The 22,711-nt window shown below is 38.9% G+C and overlaps 1 protein-coding gene across 1 annotated transcript in view; it reads right to left on the bottom strand.

Annotated features, from left to right (window-relative positions):
* NCKAP5 (NCK associated protein 5) overlaps window positions 1–22,711 on the bottom strand; it is a gene marked incomplete at its 5' end in the record, with an annotated part of 361,891 nt that overhangs the window by 74,530 nt on the left and 264,650 nt on the right. The window contains 2 exons of the mRNA XM_084264849.1: window positions 12,990–13,109; window positions 19,168–19,206. Coding sequence (XP_084120975.1) covers window positions 12,990–13,109; window positions 19,168–19,206 — 159 coding nt within the window. The remainder of the gene's footprint in view (window positions 1–12,989; window positions 13,110–19,167; window positions 19,207–22,711) is intronic.

The raw sequence follows: 22,711 nt of genomic DNA, 5'->3' as shown, positions 1-22,711 counted from the left end.
TCTTCCTGCTGAGCCTACGAGTCAGATGATAGAAAAAAATAAGGCTAAAAATGAAGATATGACAGAAAAAACAAAGTGGCCTCAGGAATGGTAAGTAGTATTAAGTGAACACACAAACATACGTGCAAGCACTCAGAAATCACACAGAACAAATGCATACACAAGGTTTGTCCTAAGTGTTTTATTTGGGTTTGAAAATATGCAGGGCCATGATATTTTTGTAATAGTGGTGTTACAGCTCCTGGTGAGAGAGGAGTTCATCACATTAATTTAAATCTCCAATAAAATAAATTAGCTTTTTTATTGCCAGGTTGAACTACAGGGCTATGATTGTTATGTATTGCTACAATCTAAGTCTTAATGGCATTTTAGCCCTGTGGTGGTCAAACAGAAACCATTTCAAACCTTCTAAAGGCTATTAAAACATGTGCAGATGTCTGGAAAATTAATACTATTATCTAACTCTAACCTTTTGCCTGTAGGAGGAAAAGGAGAGAGAAGGCTCAAGGAAGATGTTTTAGATCAATACATGGCAACAGAGGAGGGTAAGCACTGTTTCACGTGGAAGTTCATTGGCTGTGAACAGGTGATTCGAGTGAGCAGATTCATCCTTATTTGGATTTCATTGAAATCATTCATTTACCCAGAAAAATAATTTAAGAGAGATGAGCATCATTTTTACAGTCCTTCCTCACTGCTCTTTCCAAGGTCCAGCAAGCTGGGCCCTGGAAAGGTACATTCATTTAAATGACAGGAGCATGAATTTGTCAAGGTTAATGCTGGACAAGCTGTATTTTCCTTGCCTCGGTATTGTGCATTTAAAAGGTTTCTGCATCCCCCCCACCCTCTTTTTTTTTCTTTCTTTCTTTCTTTGGTGTGTGTATAATATTTTTGAAATGTCACACGGACTGAAAGGAGTTTAAAAGTAGTAGTAAGATTTTAAGAAATACTTTTATCGTTAGTTTAAGGCTTTTGCATACATATTTTCTCTCCAACTCTAATGCATTGTTTTTTGCTCTGATGGAATAATTTCAAGTAAGTAGAGACTTTTAAAGAAGTTTTTCTTTAATACCTCAATACAAGGTATTTTATCCTTTTTCCTCAGAGCACTTACTTGAGGTATGGTTTAGAATGAGTAAGTGGGCCTATTCCAAGCTGTTAAGAATTATTGTCTCTGCTTCTTGCATCAAAATAATTTCTTCCAGGTCAGGAATTGTCCCACAGATTCCCCAAACTTTTGCTGCTTTCCAGAGGGTCACAGTGTAACTGTTGTGGTGTTTCATTCTTGAATCTCAAATCTGACCAGAAGATCTCCAAATGGCAGTTTAAGTTCTGCAATATTAATTCTGATACAGAAAAATCACAGGGCTTGTGTGCAGAACTGAATACACCTCCGTAGACCTGATGATCTGAAGAAGCATCCCAAAGCCTGACTTCAGACCTCTGTAATTCCACTGGAGCAGTGAGAAAATGCAGAAGGATCTCCCCATCAATCAGCTTGGCCATGCAAGCCAAGACATCTTAGTAAGGCTGAAACACTGGTGAGGTAGGAGAGCCAGTGTGGGTACCAACAAGGAGGGTGGCACCATACTAGACAACGAGGATACAGACCTGCACTGCCCATGTTCAGCCGCACATCGCTGAGGCCAGGAGGAATAGCAGGAAATGGAAAAGGAGGAATGTCCATCACTGCTCCCAGGGCCAAACTGTGCTCTTACAAGGGAAGGCACAGTGCCCTTTAAGCACTGTTTAGGCCCTGTTGTAGCCTCGGGAATGCCAGGCCGTACTGTACAGTGACAGTGAGGAGACTCCCCTGGCCCGCCCTGCAGGCAGTACAGGCCCCCAGGCCCCAAGATGGCCTGTATCTGCAGACCCTCACAGCAGCTCTCTGTGCTCAGCAGCAGTGGTGCCAACATTTGATTAGGAACCTGTGCCCTTGTGAATTGTTTGTTTTTTCATGTTAGAGAAAAGGAGGGCTTAGGAGGTATTACCCAGGAATTTCAAAATGTGTCAGGTGGCAGTTTGGCACCAAATAACTCGCCAGATTTTTAGCACAGCTCAGCACAATGCCTGAACACCTGAGAGTCTGGTCCCATGTACATGAAGGTCCTAAAGACCTAAATTAAAGGTTAATTCCGTTTGTTATTCCCTCATGAAATGGTGTAGACTGGTAACAGAGCTCAGAGTACCCATATTTCTAATTATCGTCAAGATCTTCTAAGGATCATTTAGTGGAATGGATTTAAGTGAGCCTCTAAAATACAGCGCTCATCTCTGATTCATGTTCACACTTGCAGTACCTATTAAGCATGATAATTGTGGCTAGAACTGTGCCTCTGCCCGACTACTGCACAGGAAAAGTACACAAGGAGTGTTTTTAGGGGCGGGGGGAACAAAAAAAAGGAGTTAAGAATAAGTAACAGGAGGGAAGCAAACAAACAAAAGAGATGGAGCATTTCTGGTTTTAAAATATGACTGAAGATAAAAAATTAGAATCAAAACACCACAAAATTAAGTACTTCATCTCCGAAACTGTACACCAGAAAGATGAACTGAAGAGTGGGTGTATATTCAAGATTTTTAAAGCACTGATATTAATTCAAGATGCTATTACTTTGGCAGTCTGGTTTCCATACTTTTAATGCAGCAAGATGGAGTTTAATTCATAATGCTGAAGATGCCCTTGTAATGCACACAGGACACAGACAAATCACTGCTCTTCCCTGCACCCAGACATCGGTTAGTGACTAATGAAACTCGGCTTGCTCACATCCAGAGGAAGAAATGAGCATGAATGTAATCTACAAATGCTAAAAATACAGAAAGACTCAAATCTGTCAATATCACATTGTTAAAGATTTAATGACAAAGGTAACTTTTCCTTTTAGCTTGTCCTTATCAAGAGAGATACCCAGAGGGTAATTTAAGAGTTAAGGCACTAATGGACTCTTCAGTTTCACTGAGCACCTACGTGCTGATTTTATCTTGCAATACAGTATTTCACATTCTCAGCGAAGTCAACAGAGATTTAGTCAATAGTGTCATGGCCTTTGGATGAGGATTTGAATCTTACCAGTATCCAAACCATCATTAAAGAAGATAGGTCATTTGGGAAACAAAGGAGAGTATTAGTAAAATCCAATACTAAAAGATGGGGTTGGTTCAGTAGGTGTTTTATGATTCATTGTGAATAGCATTTTATTCTAATTACCAACCCTTTTTTCTATGCACACCATCCAAAGACTATACAAAACATACAAAGTACATCACAGGAAAATTAATTTTTTCAAAACAGATGGCAACAGAGAAAACCTATCGAGTAATCTTATGTGCTGTACACCACTTAGAACAATGTTAGTTTAATGCATTTGACGGAATGTATAATTTAAAATAACTAGCAAATTACACTGATCTGATATAATCTGAGCAGTTTAAATATTAGCCAGTAGAGTACTTAGTGGCTCATCTATTTAAGTAAAAGAGACATAATTCCATATTGCTTCATGTCTGCAAGGTGTCGCTACATTTAAATAACAGTAACAAAACAACAGCTATAAAATAAAACATCAATGAAGTTTTATATGTTGAGTGCAGTAACAGATGAAATTAATCCTTTATCTACTGTTATTTGTTTCACATATGCACAACTTTGCATAGTTATCCTTCATTTAAGTTTCAAAGTCTTAAGAAAACAAAGCTGAACCACACACTTAGCTCCATTAGTGCAATAAGAAGAAAATGACACATCTGTAATAATAATGGTTATATTTCTGTACTGCTTTAGAATTTCAATAGACCCACTTTACCACAACAAGAAGTTCTCTAAATATTTGAATCATTTAGTTTTATGCATTCTTTTGGTATTTCATTTGGGAGTTATGGAGTGTGAAATATGCACCATGATGAGAAAACAATTATCCAGCACACCTGTTGTTTGTGCATATCTTATTTAAGCTGGGCTTGCAGTGGCTACTATTTTATTCTGCTGCGAAATCCTAACTGAGGAGGCTTTAAAAGCTGACCTGACGACATGAACTTACACTTTTATATGTAACACATGCCTGGTACTTATCACACAACATACTGTGATACCATTAGAACAAACCCATGCAATTTTTTTGCTATCAGAATGTCAGTGAGGAAGATTTCTTCATTTAGAAAGGAAACCTGAATAAATGATTCTTCCCTTGAATACACCAAATGTATAAAGGAAAATAACTGCAAACTTCAAACCCAGAAACATATCAGACAAATCAATGGATCTGGTGGTCACACAAAACATAAACACATGACTAACTCAGTTTTCAGAGTTCACAATCCAGAATAAACGCTTCCTCTAACCAGCTGCCACACTTACACTTGACCATGTGTGCAGGGATTTACCTAAGTAGCTAAGACACCTTGCTAATACACTCAGCAAACAGAGCAGGATGAACATCCAGCAGGCAAAGCCTTGTTATAGGTTAAGCACAGCTACATGAAATAAAAAACCCTGATCTTTTTAAAGCTTATTAGAAGTTTGAAGCACAGGACAACTTTGTAAAGGACTACCACAATTCTGTTTCATACTGTGGAACTCCTTCCTTCCTTCCTTAAATGTATTCCCACGCTCTATGTACAAAATAGCAGGGAAAAGAATGAAAAAACATTCTCGTACTTAAAGAGTCTGTCCACATACTTGCTTAGGATTTCAAATGCCATATTAGATTCCTGCCATCATGTGTATCATCACAGATAATAAAAATCTATGTATAAAATCACCCACTGCCCCTTGGTATTTTTCTTTGTCTAAAAACCAGGCAGTAAAACCTTACTTGTGTCGGTAAGGCCTGTCACACCAGGACAGCCCCACAGTTTTCTTGACACATGCTTACTCTGAAAAACTGTCTTTGCTCTATATAAACTGCAATGCCTATATAAACTTAAAAAAATATTGCTATCCTCAATCAAAATCATTCATAAATACTTCACCAAAGATCACTTGTGGCTTTCCTAACGATTATTTGATGATTTGATTTACTGGTTTGGGTATATCTGTAGCAATTTATTATCACAGGAAAACAGAAATAGCTCATTATTAGATTTGGTATCTGAAAATTATATATTTAAAGTCGTATCACAAAATGCCATGTTTGTGTAGAAATGGAAAGCCTTTCAGTGCTTTCCTTTGGAACCTCTCAAGGCTAATTAAAGTACTCAGACATAGAAAATTCTAGCAGTCGGGGGTAGTTTTCATTCTCATCAGAACTATGTGCACAGTGATCTTCAGTTAATGTTTTCTTTGAAAGCAAATGTGTAAGAATTTAGGTGCTGAAATAAGAGAGGACAGTCCAACAGGATGGAAGACCACCAAAAGACAAATTATAGATGGAGCAGACCCGTCAGGTCAGTTGACCTAACACCTTCACAATAAAATATTGTTCTGCACTGAATCTGCTGAAGTTCAAGCTGTGTTTTGTGTGCTTTAGTTTTAAATGTTGGATAGGTAGGGATAATGCCCTACCTTTCTTCTCATAAATCACGCCACGGTCTATAACAAAAAAATGGTGAGGTTATTAAATGATTCATTTAATAACAAAGTCATTTTGATAAATGTTTTAAGAATGAACGTTTTCTATTTCCCTGGTCAGAAAAGAGCACGTTGGGAATCCCCCATGTTACAGATTGGCGTTCCCAAGGGACAAGAACAGCCACCTCAGCCATTTGGCTCAAGGGATCTCACAAAGCTTCTTGGAGGTCTACACACCGTGGCTGTGATTTCCCTCCTTACAGGTGTAAATCCCTGTAACCACAGATGGCTTGTAGAGAGCCACTGCTGCAGATGACATCCAGCGATTCTCAGTGTGTTCCCCAAAATCTCCTTATCTCAGAGCCTCTTTCCAGAGCTGGCTGAATGTCAGATATCAGCCTAACTCTTTCAGGTGTTAGGCTGCTGCTTTTCATTCAAGCTATTTCATTTCCTTCTCTCATCGCTGACAGGGCACCTATTCACCCTACCAGCAGGCTGCCTCTCTACTCCTGCAATGTTTCTTTAGCATATACATTCCATATATATTTCTCTTTCTTGGGACAGAACATTCATGCCAGTAATTGTGCACCTTTGGCAGACATCATCCGGAGAAAGGACTGCAGCAAGGCTATAGCCTGAAATCTCTTCAGAACTGCAAATGGTGCAAAAACCACCACCTCACTTGCTAGTAGGTGCTCTACTGGCAGTGTAATTCTTGTGCTAAGTTTAATGTACTATTTTAAACTTAATATATCTCAAACGTGCTTTAAATTCCTGTGATTACCTTTCTGCCTGTTGTCATAACTTTCTAGGCAGTTTTCCACTACTTCTGAAACAAGCAGCAGATCTAAAATTCATTTCTCCTTCAAGCCACCAGTCTTGATTCCTGAGTAAATAAATATCACTACAGATATTGCAGCACCTGATTTATATTTATGTGTTTACTGAGAATAAAAAGATAGAGTTTGTTCTGGAACTGGAACTTTTCAGAAGATTTGCAGATAAGAATACCCTCACAATCTGATGGATACAAAGGATCAAATGTGAAGTAAGAAAATAAGTAGGTCAACTGCAGGAGTTTCAAAACTTCAAATATAATTTGCTGATCTTGGTCTCAAGGCTGCCTGCTCTCTGAAGAGCCCAGAAGCACAAAGCAGGACTACTAGCTGGCATCTGTCAGATGAGACTTGGGCTGCTGCTCTGCATATAATGATCCAGTTATTTAAATATCCTTTGGACTTCGGACAAACTGTTTTCTAACACTGTGTGATGATCTTTAAATTTCAAACCCTCAGGTACTTATTTTCTGAAATACTTAAATATTTTGCATATTTGATTGCTGTAAAGCAATGCAACTTGACTTTTAACCATCTGCATTCAGACTTCATCACGTCTAATGATGTCTGAACCAGAGGCCAGACTCTGAGGCCAGATATTCCGCCTCCTTCTGTCAGGTGTTAGGGCAATTAACTCTCCTTTTTTCCTTCCCATATATAATAGTGTCATCGGTGCAATTCACCCTTCCCTGTTAAGCTGTACAACTGTTTCTAGCCAAGTATGCACAGCTACATTCTCCCTCATATGTCAGGGCATAATTGTCAGGTTATTGAAACAGCTAATATCAATGCAGTTATAGCAGAGTAGTTATTTAAATTCACCTTCTGAGGATTCAGCAGACTGTGCTGTACCATTCTAGACAAAATTTTACACATAAAACCAAACAATGTGGATGGTCCACAGGTAATAAATGAAACTAATTTAGCTGAGAAACACAAGGAGAAAATGGATGCTTCTAGAGTGCTCCCTGCTTTATTCTGGAGTTGACAGACTTTTCATAATGGAAATAAAATGGCAATGAAAATATAGGATCAGAGATACTATAATTCTTATGATCATAGAATTACCGAATCCCAGACTGGTCTGGGCTGGAAGGAACCTCAAAGCCCATCTAGTCCTATCCCCGCCATGGGCAGGGACACCCTCCACTAGCCCAGGTTGCCCAAAGCCCCATCCAACCTGGCAAGGATCCAGGGGCAGCCACAACGTCTCTGGGAAACCTGTACCTCAGCACCCTCAGTGTGAAGAATTTCTCCCCCAAATGCAATCTAAATCTACCGTCTTTTAGCTTAATGAAGTCATGGTTTAATCCCAGCCAGCAACTAAGCACCATGTACCCACTTGCTCACTCCCCCTGGTAGGATAGGGGAGAGAATCAGAAGAGCAAAAGTGAGACGACTCATGGGTTGAGATGAAGACAGTTTAATAGGTAATGCAAAAGGCCATGTGCACAAGCACAGCAAAACAAAGAATTCATTCCCCACTGCTCATGGGCAGGCAGGTGCTCAGCCATCTCCAGGAAAGCAGGGCTCCTTCACACGTAACTGTTACTTGGGAATACAAACACCACCGCTCTGAACATCCCCCCCTTCCTTCTTCCACCAGCCCCCTATATGCTGAGCATGATGCCATACAGTATGGAATATCAGTGTGTTATCAACACTGTTTTCCCAAACATAGTCCTGTACTAGCTATTATTAACTAACTCTATCTCATCCCAATCTAACGGATATGATTAGAAATATTCTTTTATACTTTCCCAAAGATGGAAATTTTATTACTTCTTTAATCAAATCAACTCAGCAATTATTGCTACTTGCAGCTTTTTAACAGATTTCACTGAAGGTTCCCTGCACAGTGGTTTCAGCTGAGACAGTTAATTTTCTTTCTAGCAGCTGGTATAGTGCTGTGGTTTGGATACAGAATGGGAACAATGTTGATAACACACTGATGTTTTGGTTGTTGCTAAGCAGTCAAGGACTTTTCAGCTTTTCATAGTGGGTTGCCAAGGAGAAGGCAGGGATGCCCAAGAAGTTGAGAGTGGACATGGCCAAGACAGCTGACCCAAATGGATATTCAATACCATATGACATCATGCTCCATATATAATTGAAGGGGGGGCTTGGCTGGGAAGTAGTTTGGGTCAAAAACTGAGCATTGGCTTTGGCTGATGAGCAATTTTGCTGCGCATCACTCATTCTGTATACTGTATTATTATTATTGCTGTTGCTGCTGCTGCCTTCCTTTTCCACCCTATTAAACTGGTTTTACTTCAACTTAAAAATTTTCCTTTTTCTTATTTTCAATTCTCTCCCCACGTCCCACTGCAGGGGGAGTGAGAGGCTGTTTTACCTGCCTGCTGGGTTAAGCCACATTTATAAAAAATCTGTGATGGCAAATCCTGGGTGAAAAGTGAAAGCAAGTCAGCTAACAAAAAAGTTGGATTCATGTAAACACAGATACATAATATAAGCAAATTACTGTGATACCAATCAGAGGGCAAACCCTGACCCCTGTTATGCTTAGTAACTTTATACAAGTTGTCATTACTGCAAAAGGGGGATGGATATGTAATATCAGAAACAGGTTCAATGTCATTAGTTATATTTTCAGGTAGGAGTAGAAAAAGAGGGCTAAGTAGAAGGAAAAGATCTGTGTAAAGATCTGTCTCAAGACTGAGCAGCCTATACAGGATAAAATTGAAGTAAGTCTGTGAGACAACATAGCTAAGAAGTGGAAAAACATCTCTGCCAATTGGTGATTTTAGTAATTTAAAGTTTCTCTGAAGAAAGTAATGCATCACTTAGCAAAAAATAAGGCCAAGATAGAAATATAGTGATATTGACATTTACATTTAAACATATTTCATAGATTCTATATACGGCCACGGGCAAAGCAGAAGTGCTAAGTTTCATCTAAGACTTTTTACTCCTACTCTTATGTCCTTTGTTGGATTTATCTTATCCTTTCAGTGACCTTCTGTATATCACCTCCACAGATTTCCCTCTTCACTTCCAATGAGTTTCTCTCTACCCCATTTTAAATCTTAAGTCTCTTAATTCCCACTATTTCTCCCACTTCCAGAGGAAATACAGAGCAGCTCATGAAACAGGAGTTCCTGGTTATCTCCTCCCAAAGCTCTCTTAATTTTAAAAAAGCTGTCATAATTTTATCTCTCTTTAGCAACCACATTAACTGAGGAAAACAAAGGCTGCTTGGGCAGAAGCTACCCTTCTCTGCTAGTTCTTAAATAAAACTATTGCTCTTCTTCAAAAGGTGCTGAGAGAGAACCTCCTTTCCCCCTTTCTCATGTTAAGAGAAATTGGTTGAATAATTATTTTTGGTTTTAAAAAAAAAGGTGATCGGGCTCCTCTTGATTTATCTACCCTAATCCTGGCTCTGTAAAGCACACCCTTCAGCTACAAAAAATATCCCCAGAAAGATAGGGCAGCTCTCACAATCATCCACAATACAAGAGAGGTGACAGAAAAGAAGAAAAAGCTTGAGTTATCTATCTCTTTTTCCTCCCTATATTTTGCATCAGCATTACTTAATCTTTTCATAGCAGGAGTGGCATAGGCTCTGTGTCACTCTCCCTACAAGCAGTAAGCACACAAAAATTTCTAGAAGGAAAGAACTTATACATAATCACATGCCTCAAGAAAACATGCTTATTGCATTTAAAATACTATTAGGCCCTTCATTTTAATGAGTATTTACACTTTCTGTGAATGCATGAAAATGCAATCCTTTTAATGGCAGTGAAGGATTCCTGAAGCAGTCACGAAGACCTTACTACATGATTATATTCTTTTTTAATTGGTAGCAATCAGTTCTTCTTTTGATCTATGTGAGAAGCATGACAAAACCCAGCACAGTGTAATTGGTACGGTATATGGGCTGCCATTCTGCAAACTCAGAACACTGGTAACAATCTTTTCATCAAAATATGTGAGTGATGTCATTCTTAGGAAGACACATGTATCATGTATTATTTGCTTATAGTCAGATGTACACAAAAGCTATGGGAATGTTGAATTTTTTTTTCAAAAAGAAATGTGTATCTGTTGAAATCTAGGATGTCAAGAACGTTCCTGGTTTAAAAATAAGATTACTCCTTAACAGAAGTCTTCTAATGTCAATTAAGAGTAATTTGATGGCACTACACAAATTGCAGAAGCTGATATGTGGAATAAGTGTTTTGTACTATTTATTTTTAGCTTAATGCCTCTTCTGCAGCATTCTGCAAGATTTTTAATTGTTCTGAGTGTGCATACTCCTGGGATGAGATCAGCATGCAAATAAAACTGAACTGTATTGTATCAGACAGTGCAGGAAAGGTGAAATTACACCACGTACACGCCCTGCCCCCAGCAGTGTTTGCCCATTCACTTTGATTACAGTCGTGACTTAAACAGGAATGTCCTTAACCACGTATTTAGTACTCCTCTACAGAGTGACAGATTTAAACAAATATTTAACTACTCCTCTAAATCTGGGATGTATGCACTTCCAAGAAGACATAATCCAAACTGTGCTTCAATTCTGTGCAGGAACACAACAATATTTGCTTAATTTCAGTCCTAAAGAAACATCCTTCTTCAGATTTTATGGCTCAGACTGCCAGATCACAGACTACATGCCATTAATTCGTCTGGAGAAAAGTTAGAAGGTAAATAAGATTCTGGAAACTCACAAATTTACTGTTTCCTTAGGGCATTTTTTTTGGCGTAAAAATGACATATGAAGTGTTTTAACAGCATCTCTTGTTTTCTGCTTTTTTTCCCCCAAAGGGGTTAAAATCTGTTGAAAGCAAGCACAGGGACATAATAGCGAATTTTGCTGCTGTCTGGGAGACCTGGACTTTGTGAATGATCTTAATTCTCTTTTTTCTTCAGCCAATAAAGACAAAGCAAGTGAGAAGGGGGTAAAAAGAAAAATCTATACACATTAGTTCCTGCCAAACTGTGCAGGAACAATGATGTAAACAGGTTTGAATCCCTCAGGAAAACCTGCTAGATCATTTGGTTCTTTCTTCCACTTGATGTAGGTTCATCTCTTTCAACTTCTTTCACAGCAGTGACACAATCCAGTTTCAAGGAACTCAAGTGAAAGCATTGATCCCACTTTTCAGATGCTATCTAAGACTTCTATAACATTCCCAGAATAACCTGGCTTTACTGTCACCACACAAGGAATTGGGACGAAGAGCCCTGTGTGTAATAACGAGTGTGCAACATAAGACTCCTGTGCAATCTACCCCAACACTAACACAGACTGGAATCAGACACTTTGGAAAAAGAAAGAAAAGAGAGAGAAAGCAAAATCCCCAAACAAAACCAAGAAGAAGCAGGTGATGTGATTGTCAAGAGCAGGCAGAAGACATGAGCTGCAAAAGGTCCATATGCTGTGGAAGATGTATCAGAAACTCTGAACTGTAAAGATAAATCAGTCCTACACAGGAGTCTGAAGGATGAATAAACACGGAAGCAAGCAGGGAGCAAGGGAAACAACATCAGAAGAGAAGGTCCTGACTGAGCAACACCTACACCAGCACACAATTAAGAGACAGAGCAAAAACCTGAGGATAATGCAGGAAGGCTGATCTCTGGGATGGTGACCTGGTACCACACTTGCTGTAGAGTTTCACAGTAAGTATAGCTGTTTGCCCTCAGCATGGGGATTCCCTTGTCTTTAAGCACCAGCTGGTGAGCAGACCAGGTTTCCACAATAACGCCCGAGCTCATGAGGCTTAGCAGCCCTCAGCTGACGAGCAACAGGGCAAGGGCTGGTATTGATACAGATACATGATACAGATGCACAGTATCAGAGGCTTTAAAGAAGATACACACTTCGTGTCATCTACCTAGCTGACATGACCCTAATTTGTCCTCCAAAATTAATGACTCTCTAATAAGAAATAACATACATTTGTAAAGATGAGAATTGCCCTATTGTTAGAAACAGTAGCAATTAGTTTTCATTTACTGTTCTCCTAGGTCATGATCACATTTGTTGGAACTTCTGCTAAGCAATTCTACTTCTTCAAAAGGATGATAAAACGATGGATTCATTCACAATAATGGACTTTGCCAAATGAAAAGGGATACTGAAACACCTCTTACTATTCCAGAACAGCAAAGGAGTGGGAGATGGGTCAATTGGTTTCTCAGCTATATAGTTCCATAAAAAGTTGGGGAAAAAAATAAAATCACACTGTGAAGATGTACTGAAGTCCTTGTAACACACATGGCAAAAGTTAAATAAATGGGCTGTCTTCTCACAGGAAATTACACTGCTCACCATCAAGCAGCATGTTAAGGAATCTGAGCCTCTCCCCTGCAGAGGGATAATGAACCCGTATCATTCCATTTATCATAGTGAAGAAACACCTAAAAAAGTAAGTTACTCTGCAGGTGTGCTCCTTTCTCCACATTTGCACATAATATACAGTCATAGCTCATTGGAGTACACTTTCAGTTTCAATGGTATCAGATTATAGATAAGAGATATTCTTCTAGTATATTAAATCTATCAACTGTCATTTTCTGCTCACTGACATAAGCTTAGAAAGAATAGAAGTATTTTATAATTGTGAGAAATACAAAGCTCATAGCTTGCTTTCTGCAAAGGCCACTCCTACCTGAAGAAGGAGATCAGAAGCTGGTTTGACTCGCTGCTGGAAGAGCACACTTAATGTTCGATTCTGTTGTTCCAAATCAAAAACTCTCGTTTTCAGCTTTATACATTCCTCCCTCAGATCCTGCAGCACAAGGGAAAAGAGAAAGATTATAAAGCACTTAAAAAATTCTAAGTAATGCCAGACACTAAGAAGAAATACATACACATACAACTTTTAGAATACTACAAATTAGAAAAATGCAATAAGTTGTTTCCTCTGGTTGTTGGATCATCACAGGATAAGATTAAAACAAACCTTGCAATGAGAAACAGTTGTTACCTGACCCATCCCCTTGGAGTTCTCTGTTAGTATAAAAAATGGCTTTGCTAGCTATGTATTTCGTTTTGCAGCTGACACAAAGCAGAAAGCACCAATTAAGATATGAATATTGTAATAAGCATAAGCTAAGAAAAAAGTCTAAGTTACAGAAAACCAGGAAGAAGTTCAAAGTGGCACTGTGCCTTCAAGGTGATCTTCTGAAGTCTGCTCGCTTCCTTGTTTTTTCTAAAACAACCAAGTCAGCATGGCTGGCTGGCGTAGGGATGGGTCTGTACCTTCCCCACTGTAACCTGCTACTGTAGAGGTGGGTCAGCCACAGTAAGATGCTGGTCTGCCAGAGACACGTGGTAGTATAATCCTAACATATCTAACAGGAGCTACCAAAAAGCTGTACAGTAGGCCATTAGAAGCAGAGGAGGAGTACAAACCTCTGCTTTTTAAGGCACGGGACATTACTGTTGAAAGTTTTGGAACACAGGATGCTATCAGAAAGAGGATTTTGAAGAAAGAGCAGGATATGACACTCAGCCTTTCTGCATAGTTCATGCAGTTTTCTGTTCTGAGGTGTGAAACCTTCATAAATCAAGAAGAGTGGTCTCATCATAAAGGTTATATATAAATATAATAAGCTGGAGCCATACATGGCTTTATTTAAAAAAAAATAATTAAAACCTCCAGAATACTTTCCCATATTCCTTTAAATTTAGGACAGTTGCTGCCCTGTGGTGCTGCCTGGCTGATATTACTTCCCACCATATGAAGGTGGAGAAATGGGCCTCTGGATCCCCATATGCTGTCTTGTCAATACCATTATCAACATGATGACCTGGCCTTATGAGAAAACAACTCAGAGGAGGAAATTGTAGTCAGATGTAGTACAAATTCTTGCCTGAAGTTGCTCTAGTCTCCACTGTAACAAGCACGGAGGTTATTAGAGGTGAACACACAATAAAACAAGCACGACTTGAGACTTCCAGAAAATTGTAAACATCTTTTTATGCATATAGCATGTTTCAGATTTTATGATACCACTGGATGAATGCAGTTATTCACTCTTGATAGTTTCTTAATATTTGTTTTAGGTGGCTGTCAAGTGGCTGTTCAAGCAAAATTGCCAAAGCCTTCCAACATTACACCCAGAAAAATCTTGAGTTTGATGTTTTGTAAAGCCCTGAAGCTTTGATTTCTGTCAGTGAGACCTCTTAACTCTGATCTTACACAAGGCAATCTCTATTAGGAAGCTGCAAGCATCAAGACCCATCATTATCTGCCTTTTCACAAATAATCAGAGAATTTAAAACAGACCCTTAGCTGTTACAACAGTGTTTAACATTTCAACACTACTAAGTGCACTGAAAGGGAAAAATGATTCACAGAAACTGACAATGTAGAAAAAAACCCTAAGCAATGTCTCTGTTCAAAACCTTTCTATCTTACAGTTCTAAACCCATAAGATTTATGTTTCAAACTTCAGACTTTCTGTAAAAGATGAAATATAAGATAGCAGATTATCCACCCAGATGCTATTAACTGTGCCAGTGGTAATGCCACACATAGTCCAGAGGACAAATGGGGCACATTCTGGTAAAATGAAGTCTGAGTTTAGAAAGTTAAGTCCTAAAATTACCAATTAATACAACTACCAAATGTCTGAAGCACGTAATTCCTATCCTGTGGGCAAAACGACCAGCTATTAAGACAGTAGTCTTCCAAATACCTAAGGTATTCCTCTCGTCTCACTATAGTAATATCCAAGCATCTCTCTTCTTACTTTTTCTCTGCAGCATGAGACTCAATCTTCTCCAAAATGGGATTCAATGCCTTCATTAGAAGTTCCAGAAATATTATTTTCCTCTGAAGATGCTTATTCTAACACTTACTTCCCTATTTTTTTTTTAACTGATGAAAATTAAGAAGAAAAAACTTTCATGCAGAACCCAGAGTCAGAAAGGATTCTCCTGAATACTACTGTGGAGGCAGGCAATATGCAAAGAGCAGATACACTGATCACAAACAATTTCATTGCATGGGGTAACTCAAATTTCAAATTGCTGATCCAGGTCTTACATAGAAAGGAAATAAAATCCAGTTCCCAACACTCCTTTCATCTCATGTGATGTAAGAAGTCTTTGGGTGGAGTAAGTATCAGAGCATACAGGTTTGTCTGAGATAATGTTGTTGTTTTTCTGACTTCTTAAATTTCCCAGAGGTGAATTTTGTTATTGGTAGAAAATCCATGTAACTTTGCTACATAGAATTGTGAAATTTTGCTGTGTGGCTAATTCAGCACAAATCTCAATTTAATAGAATTTCTCCATAGTCACAGTAAAAAAACACCCTCTCTTACATTAGAGAAATTCTATATATATTTTAACAAATTATATACTGCAAAAGTGCACATTTTAGGCTGTAATTCCATTTCAAGGTTTCAGTGACATTGATAAATCACTCAAGCTTTGCTCACTCAATTTGTGTCACCAGAATCTCTCCGTGGAATCACAGTCTCTCCACATCCTGGCGAGCACACGGCGCTTTATTCGTTACCTTACAACATGTACTTAATTTAAACAAAAATTAGTCCTTGAGGGACAATTTGGAATTCACAGCAAAGCCTACGCAGTGTGCGTTACTGTACAAAATCACTCCTCTCCCTCCTCTGAAAGCTCTCAGCTTTCCTTCACGTCTCACCGTGCCCCTGAGGCGTGTTATCTCACTGTGGCATGACTGGCTCTGTCTCACTGCTTAGCAGCACGACGGTAGATTTATCTGTTTACTAGTTACTATTTGGGTTCTGATATCTACCTGTTTGGGACGAGTGTGAGGAGTCCAATTTCCTCTTTATTGTATGCGATTGTGTTTCTGTCTTCTCTTATAAAAGGACTTGTATGAATGGAGTCATACAGTAAGGAGCTCTGTAACAGTTAATATTCATTAGCATTTAGAAGAGTACCCTCTTTCCTCTTCTATGGATATTAAATTAGCTGTTATTACTCAGTAATAGGCAAGCAGCTGTTAAATCCCATCAATACTAAGTAAATCACTTTATTAAATGAATTCGAATCTGGTTTTATTGTATCCATGTGAACTCCTTGGTTCCTATGGGTTTGGGAGGATTCGTTACTGAGAAAGTATGTACTCATCAAAATGTCTGATGCCTTTGCAAAGTGATTCAGGAAGCTCCTCTCTTCATTTGGGAAAAAACCATAACACTCCCTAAATAGAGACTAAAATATTGAGATTAACCCTCTGGTAAATATTTAATCACGTATGGTTTTGTATTATAAAATGTGGATGAGGTTTTTGTGTATATTGATATTAGAAAATGCCTCAATTTCCATTTAAGCTTTACTGAAACACATGTCTGGTTGTGGGTTTGTTTTTTTTTTTTAAATCTAGGTTTCTAAAAGGTGCTACAGCAATAGGTCTGCAGGCTGCTGTCCTCTGATGATGCAGAGACCATACAGCATATGAGTGTTGAGTACAAGAAGAGTAATGAAGCACACACAGCAAGAGCGCGAGCTTCCCCAGGTGTGGTGGTTTGCACAAATCACCTCCAAGCTACAATACTTCTGACTGCTGTAAGGCAACATCCCTCCTCTAGAGTAAAAGGCTTTGGTGTGCATCAAAAAAACATGGGATTGAACAATGATACTTTCAACCCTAACCTGTGGTAACAGCTGCATGGCTGTTCTGTGGCCACAGCTGTCAGATGAAGAGATTTAGGGAACACCATTACTTCTGGATGCCCGATGGTAGCTTAGACAACAGGAATGTGTTATCTACAACGGGCAACTGCACCCTCCAGAGTCTTGCAGCACTCACCTACAGGTCACCTGTCTTCAGGGCAGGATACCCAAGAGCAAACTTAATGGGGTCAGAACATCTTCCTGCACATCTTTTAATCCACCCAGAATGTCATAAAATCAATACATAAAAAAGAGCTGAGAAAGGAGCTGAGAAGAGTATCCAGCCTTCTCCCTGATGTGCAGATGGCCACATGCAACCTTCTGCAACTATTTGGTAGGTGTTGGTTTCTTCCCACAAGTAACAATCAATAGAACAAGAGGAAATGGCCTCAAGTTGCACCTGAGGAGGTTTAGATTCGATATTAGGAAAAATCTCTTCACCAAAAGGCTTGTCAAGCTTTAGAACAGGCTGTCCAGGGAACTGGTGGAGTCAACATCCGTGGAGGCATTTAAAAGACGAGTAGATGTGGTGCTTAGAGACATGGTTTAGTGGTCACACTTGGCAGTGCTAGGTTAACAATTGGATTGATGATTTTAAAGGTCCTTTCCAACCAAAAGGATCTGATGATGCTGTATTTACCATTCACTTATGGTAACAGATGTGGATGTCTGTCTATCCTGCTGTCAGGGTGCACTCCCCAGTTTTCAGAATTTAGTTAGCAGAGTTCAAGGTCATCTTGTTCACATCTGAGCCATGCAACAACCACCCTGGAGTTACACCTGCACCCAGCCTCCTGCCTCCTTGACCCTGAGCTGCATCCTGAACTCCTGGCTGGGCTTCACTTGGCCCTGCCTGCTTCCCATGGACTAGCCCAGCAAACACAGCACAGGCTGACTCTGGTCACTGCCTCCAGGCCTGACCCTGACACTTGGTGCTCAGTATCCTGCCTGCCCTGCCATCACCCTTGGCCTCTGCTCCCCCATTCTGCAGGGACATTCTGAATGATGTTCTGCTGTTCTGAATGATGCCTTTGGACCCAGTCATCCTCTAGCCCAGTGCTTTGCTATATTTGCATCTGGAAAGCTTTGGGCATGTGGCAGAGGGTTCTGATTATCTTAATTTGTATCATCTTTGATTATCTTGACTTTTCTTGCTGCATTTTAAGAACATTATTTCTTGTCCTGTCATTCAGTGTAGACAAAACAGTTTATATTCTTCTTTGCACTACCTCTGCTACGAGAATGTATTTATGTCTCTTTCAGACTTGTCTTTTTAAAGCTAAATGATCCAAAGCATTTTAATAATGCCACATTCATCAAGAGGTCTAGATCTCACAAAGGATAATTTAATGAATACTGAAGGGTTCATAGCTTATTATTATAGATCTTTATATTTTGTTTGTCTTCCCCCTGCAACAAATGACACCATGGAATCATGTTCAACTCAAAGACCATTCACTTTTCTGTAGAACTGTCCTGCCAGTTATTCCCTACCATCTCTGGGCAGCTATTTATTTCTGCTTAACTGTATTACCTTGCCTTTCTCTCTGTTTCATTCAGTCTGGTTTTTGTTTTTGAGATCACATCTTCATTTTAGTAATTTTATTAATTTTCCTCCTCTGACTATTTTCTTTCTGAAACACCCACACTTCATATCCAACTATTTGGAGTGTGACTGGAAACTTCAGACACAACTTGATCCAGAACAGACCTTTATAGAAGTCAGATGGAATAGTTTCATTCTGCCAGCTTTGAAATTACCACCTTACAGGAATGCTGCCTGTGCAGTACTTCCCTTCCTCACCTAGGAGAATGGAGCAAGAGGGCATCAAAAAGTGTTTTAAAGTGAAATACAGGTTGTGTACTGCTGGTCCCCAGCCCACAAGTAGAGCAGCTGAATCCTTGGATACAATACACGGAGCTTTCTCCTTCCTCTGAATGTGACTGTGCCACCTACTGACATGCACTCCATCTGGTTTATATTTCACAGGAATGGACTGTGGAAGCAATGTAACTCTGTCCTGGTTTCAGCTAGGAGAGCCTTAATTTTTCTCCTAGTAGCTGGTAAAGTGCCTTGTCTGGGATATAAGATGACAATAATGTTGATGATACACTCTCTGAAATGAACATCTGCAAACTTTAAGGTATGTCATAATACCCGAACCACAACTTACCTTTTGAGTAAGTAGAGCCTGAACAACCTGATTAGCTACCTGAAATAAATAAATAAAACAGATTAAGTATGTTATCATGTGTGTTTATGCATAAAACCCCCTGTTTTTGTGGCTTTACATTCCACTTTCCATCTACAACCACCACCAATTCCAGTATTTCTTATCTACTTGTATTTTCATTGGCTAATACCAGTAAGAATATGAGATGCACATTAACTACTTCTCTTCTGTGTTAGCCATCATTATAAATGAACATATATTCTACCAATTGCAGTATGACATGATGAACATTTGGTTAACTTCTGTCACCTCTTCTTTGGACTGGACTAAAATTTCACAGCTCTATATGCGGCTGGTGTGCATCAGCATGGATTGACTGCATTCATTACAGCTGATTTGTACCAGCCAAGGATGAAGTCCTGAATGTTTTCATGAAGTTTAATTGTTTCTTGATTCAATATTGACAAAATGGTACATCTATCATGACAAGCAGAAACCATAAAGTGCCACAGAAAATTAAAGTACCTAACTGTCATCAGAATGTGGTTGGGAGGCATTCACACCACACAGCATAATTGACTCGAATGAGATTACACACCATTGATTAGTAGAACTATATATTCAACAGGGAATTTTTGAAGTTATTTATTTTATACATCCTTTCTAATTTAGATTTACCAGCAGGCACAGGGGCAGGAAAAGGGAAGCTGGAGTTTTTCTGTTGATGATGTCTAACTTGCATGCTACATTTCTAATATAATGGAAAACTATACATGCACATGTTATCACACAAGGTGTCTGCCTATAATTTCATTCCTGCATTTCAGCAGAGCAGATAGAAATCTCTGTGCACAAAGAGCCAGTAGTTATGATTTCTGTTTTGGTTTTAACTTTCAGAAATTACAGTAAAGCCCACGCAGGTATCAGCAAATCTGCACTGACACTTCCTACTCTCAGCAAATTAAAGGAGCCACACCATTGATGTGAACTGAGTTGTGAGGCAAGAGCTGCAGCTAATTATTTTCTGTAAATAATTCAATGCTGTTAGATCCAAAAGTTACATTTGATTCATACTCTCATAAAATTGCCTGGTGGGTTTTTTTTCCTCAAACTGGTCCCTAACTTAAGGCAGCCCACGGAACATTGGTCCCATTAAACAGCTCTATACATGATTTAACAGAAGATACAGACTAACGTTAGAACAGTAATAACCCACAGAAGTAAATATGTTACAGTTTTGGAGAACCATGTGCCCTGCCCTATGGGCTCACAGGATCTATATCTGACAGCACTTCTGGCATGCACTTTTAATGTCTGTTTGCTCTACCTGAAAATTGAACAAACCATATTGAATACATTACTCCTTTAGTGTCTGACATGGAGTTACTTTACCAAGGAAGAACTAAAAGGTTCTTTGAAGTGTGTACAAGTCACTCACAACGGAATAGCCTACAAAATTACTCCTATAGCTTTATATACTGAACAGGGGAGTGTAAATGGCATAATCTTGCAAATGGGAAAAAACTGAACTTGCCAATGTATGTGTGAGAAATTTTCCAACTTTGAGTGTGTGAAGTTAGGTATCTAAGTAAAAGTACCTGCCAGTGATCTGCAGCCCCCATAGATCTCAGTAAGAGAGATATGTAACTAGCTTCTTTACAAAATGAGCTTATTTTATTCTAGCAACTTGGCATGTGTTGCTATTACCATTCAAAGATTTTTCAGGTATGTATTCTTGGTTTTCAGCAGGAACAGAGGTGGGAAGCCTTCAGTAAGATGCTCTGCAGTTACTAAAATTAATTTAGCAGTCAGTAAGTGGAATCAGATTCAAACCTTTGCATTTCAAATGAGGTTGCCATTCCACTCCTACAGCAGCACTAGTATCCAGATGGAAATAAACTGCTAAGCCAGCAGGTCTACTTCATTTTTACTTACAGGTATCAAGAGACACCACGGATATGAACAACATAACCCAGCACTACAAAGCATAGCTACAACTACCAAAAAATGAGGAATCTGAGTCCAATGAAGGCAAAGGGACTGACTTCTGAGATGCAGAATATGTGATATTCCAATTGGTATGAAGCAGAACTGCAACTCAATCGCAGTGAAAAGCAGTCGCTAAAATTACTTGACCTGTGATTCATGGAGTTAAATCAAGGTGAAACAAGGATTAGACTAGAGATGGCCAATTCCTTAGTCTGCTATTATGTAGTAGGTGACACTGTTTGCCTTCACACTACCCGCCTTTCCTCTGAACTTAATAGCCAAGATCATTAGGTGAGGTTTCCTTTTGTGAATTGCAATAAAAGAGATAAAAGATCCAGATTCACTTTTTCCTTCCACAATTATGTTTGCATATACACCTTGTAAAGTGGTCTTAATAGAAAAGGTGTAGAAGAATGAATCAGAGAAAAGAAACTGTTATAACTGATATATATATCAGAGAAAAGTTATCTGTTATAACTTTTACAAGTATTGAGATTTACACAGCTGCCTTTAGCATATGGCTTCATATGCACAAAGATATTTCAGTGTACTAAAATGAAAGGTCATCTACTTTATTCAAATCTTAAAAATAAAATGCCTATTTAAGATAACTTTGCATTTTTGATTAGCTGATTTTTAAAAGATCAACAAAAATATCATCTACTCTACATTCCATAATTTCCTGTATGTAAGGATGGTGAATCTTGACAGAGCTCTCAACTGGCACAGTGATGTGAATAAACATGACATTACCACTTAGCAATAAACTGACAGCTGAATTCCAGGATAGGAAACTAGGATTAAGCATGTTAACTTCAGTCCCCAAAGGTGCAAGAAGACAATCCTATTTTTTGCTGAAATTTTTCTGAGACAGAAAGATACGTTTCTGGACTATTTCTGAAATTAAATGAGCTCTTTTCTTATTTATCAAGTACTTGAACATTTCAATGACACATTCTTCCAAATACTCTTCTAAAGTTGTTTATATGTACTCTTTGGAAACGAGCAATTACTTTAAAAATCAGTGGATATTTATTAAAATTCATAAAGGACTCACTTCAGGTTGACCCATATTATTTTCAAATTTCTTTTCTATGAACATTTTGAGTTTCACTGCATTTTACCATGAAAATGATTACTGAGCATGCATTCATAAGTCACAGGTAAAAGCATTCATATAATATTAAATGTGGGAGGTTATACGAACGGAAAGAACTGTGTAAAATAATTGATTTTCAAACAAGACAAAGGAGATAAAATAATGGCAGGCATAGCTTTAAAAATTCACCTCAAATATCTTTTTGTCACACATAGGAAAATCAGGGTGGTTATTTTTACCCCCTTCATATACAGCTTAATGGCCACCAACACCTCAGGAGAAAGCTCGGTGCGCACAGCAAGCGTCCGTCACATCGCTGCAGAGGCCTGAGGGACCGAGCGAGGGACACAGCTGGGACACCACTGCTGGCAGGGTGGCCAGATGAAATGGTGCTTGACTGCCCTGAGTGCAGCTTGCCTGTGTCTGGGGAAGAGAAGCGGCAATGTGGGGATGCTC

This window comes from Gallinula chloropus (genome assembly GCF_964237585.1).
Source record: "Gallinula chloropus genome assembly, chromosome: 5".
NCBI lineage: Eukaryota > Metazoa > Chordata > Aves > Gruiformes > Rallidae > Gallinula > Gallinula chloropus.
Note: the sequence above shows the minus strand (reverse complement) of the source record. Positions and strands in the feature narration are given on the sequence as shown.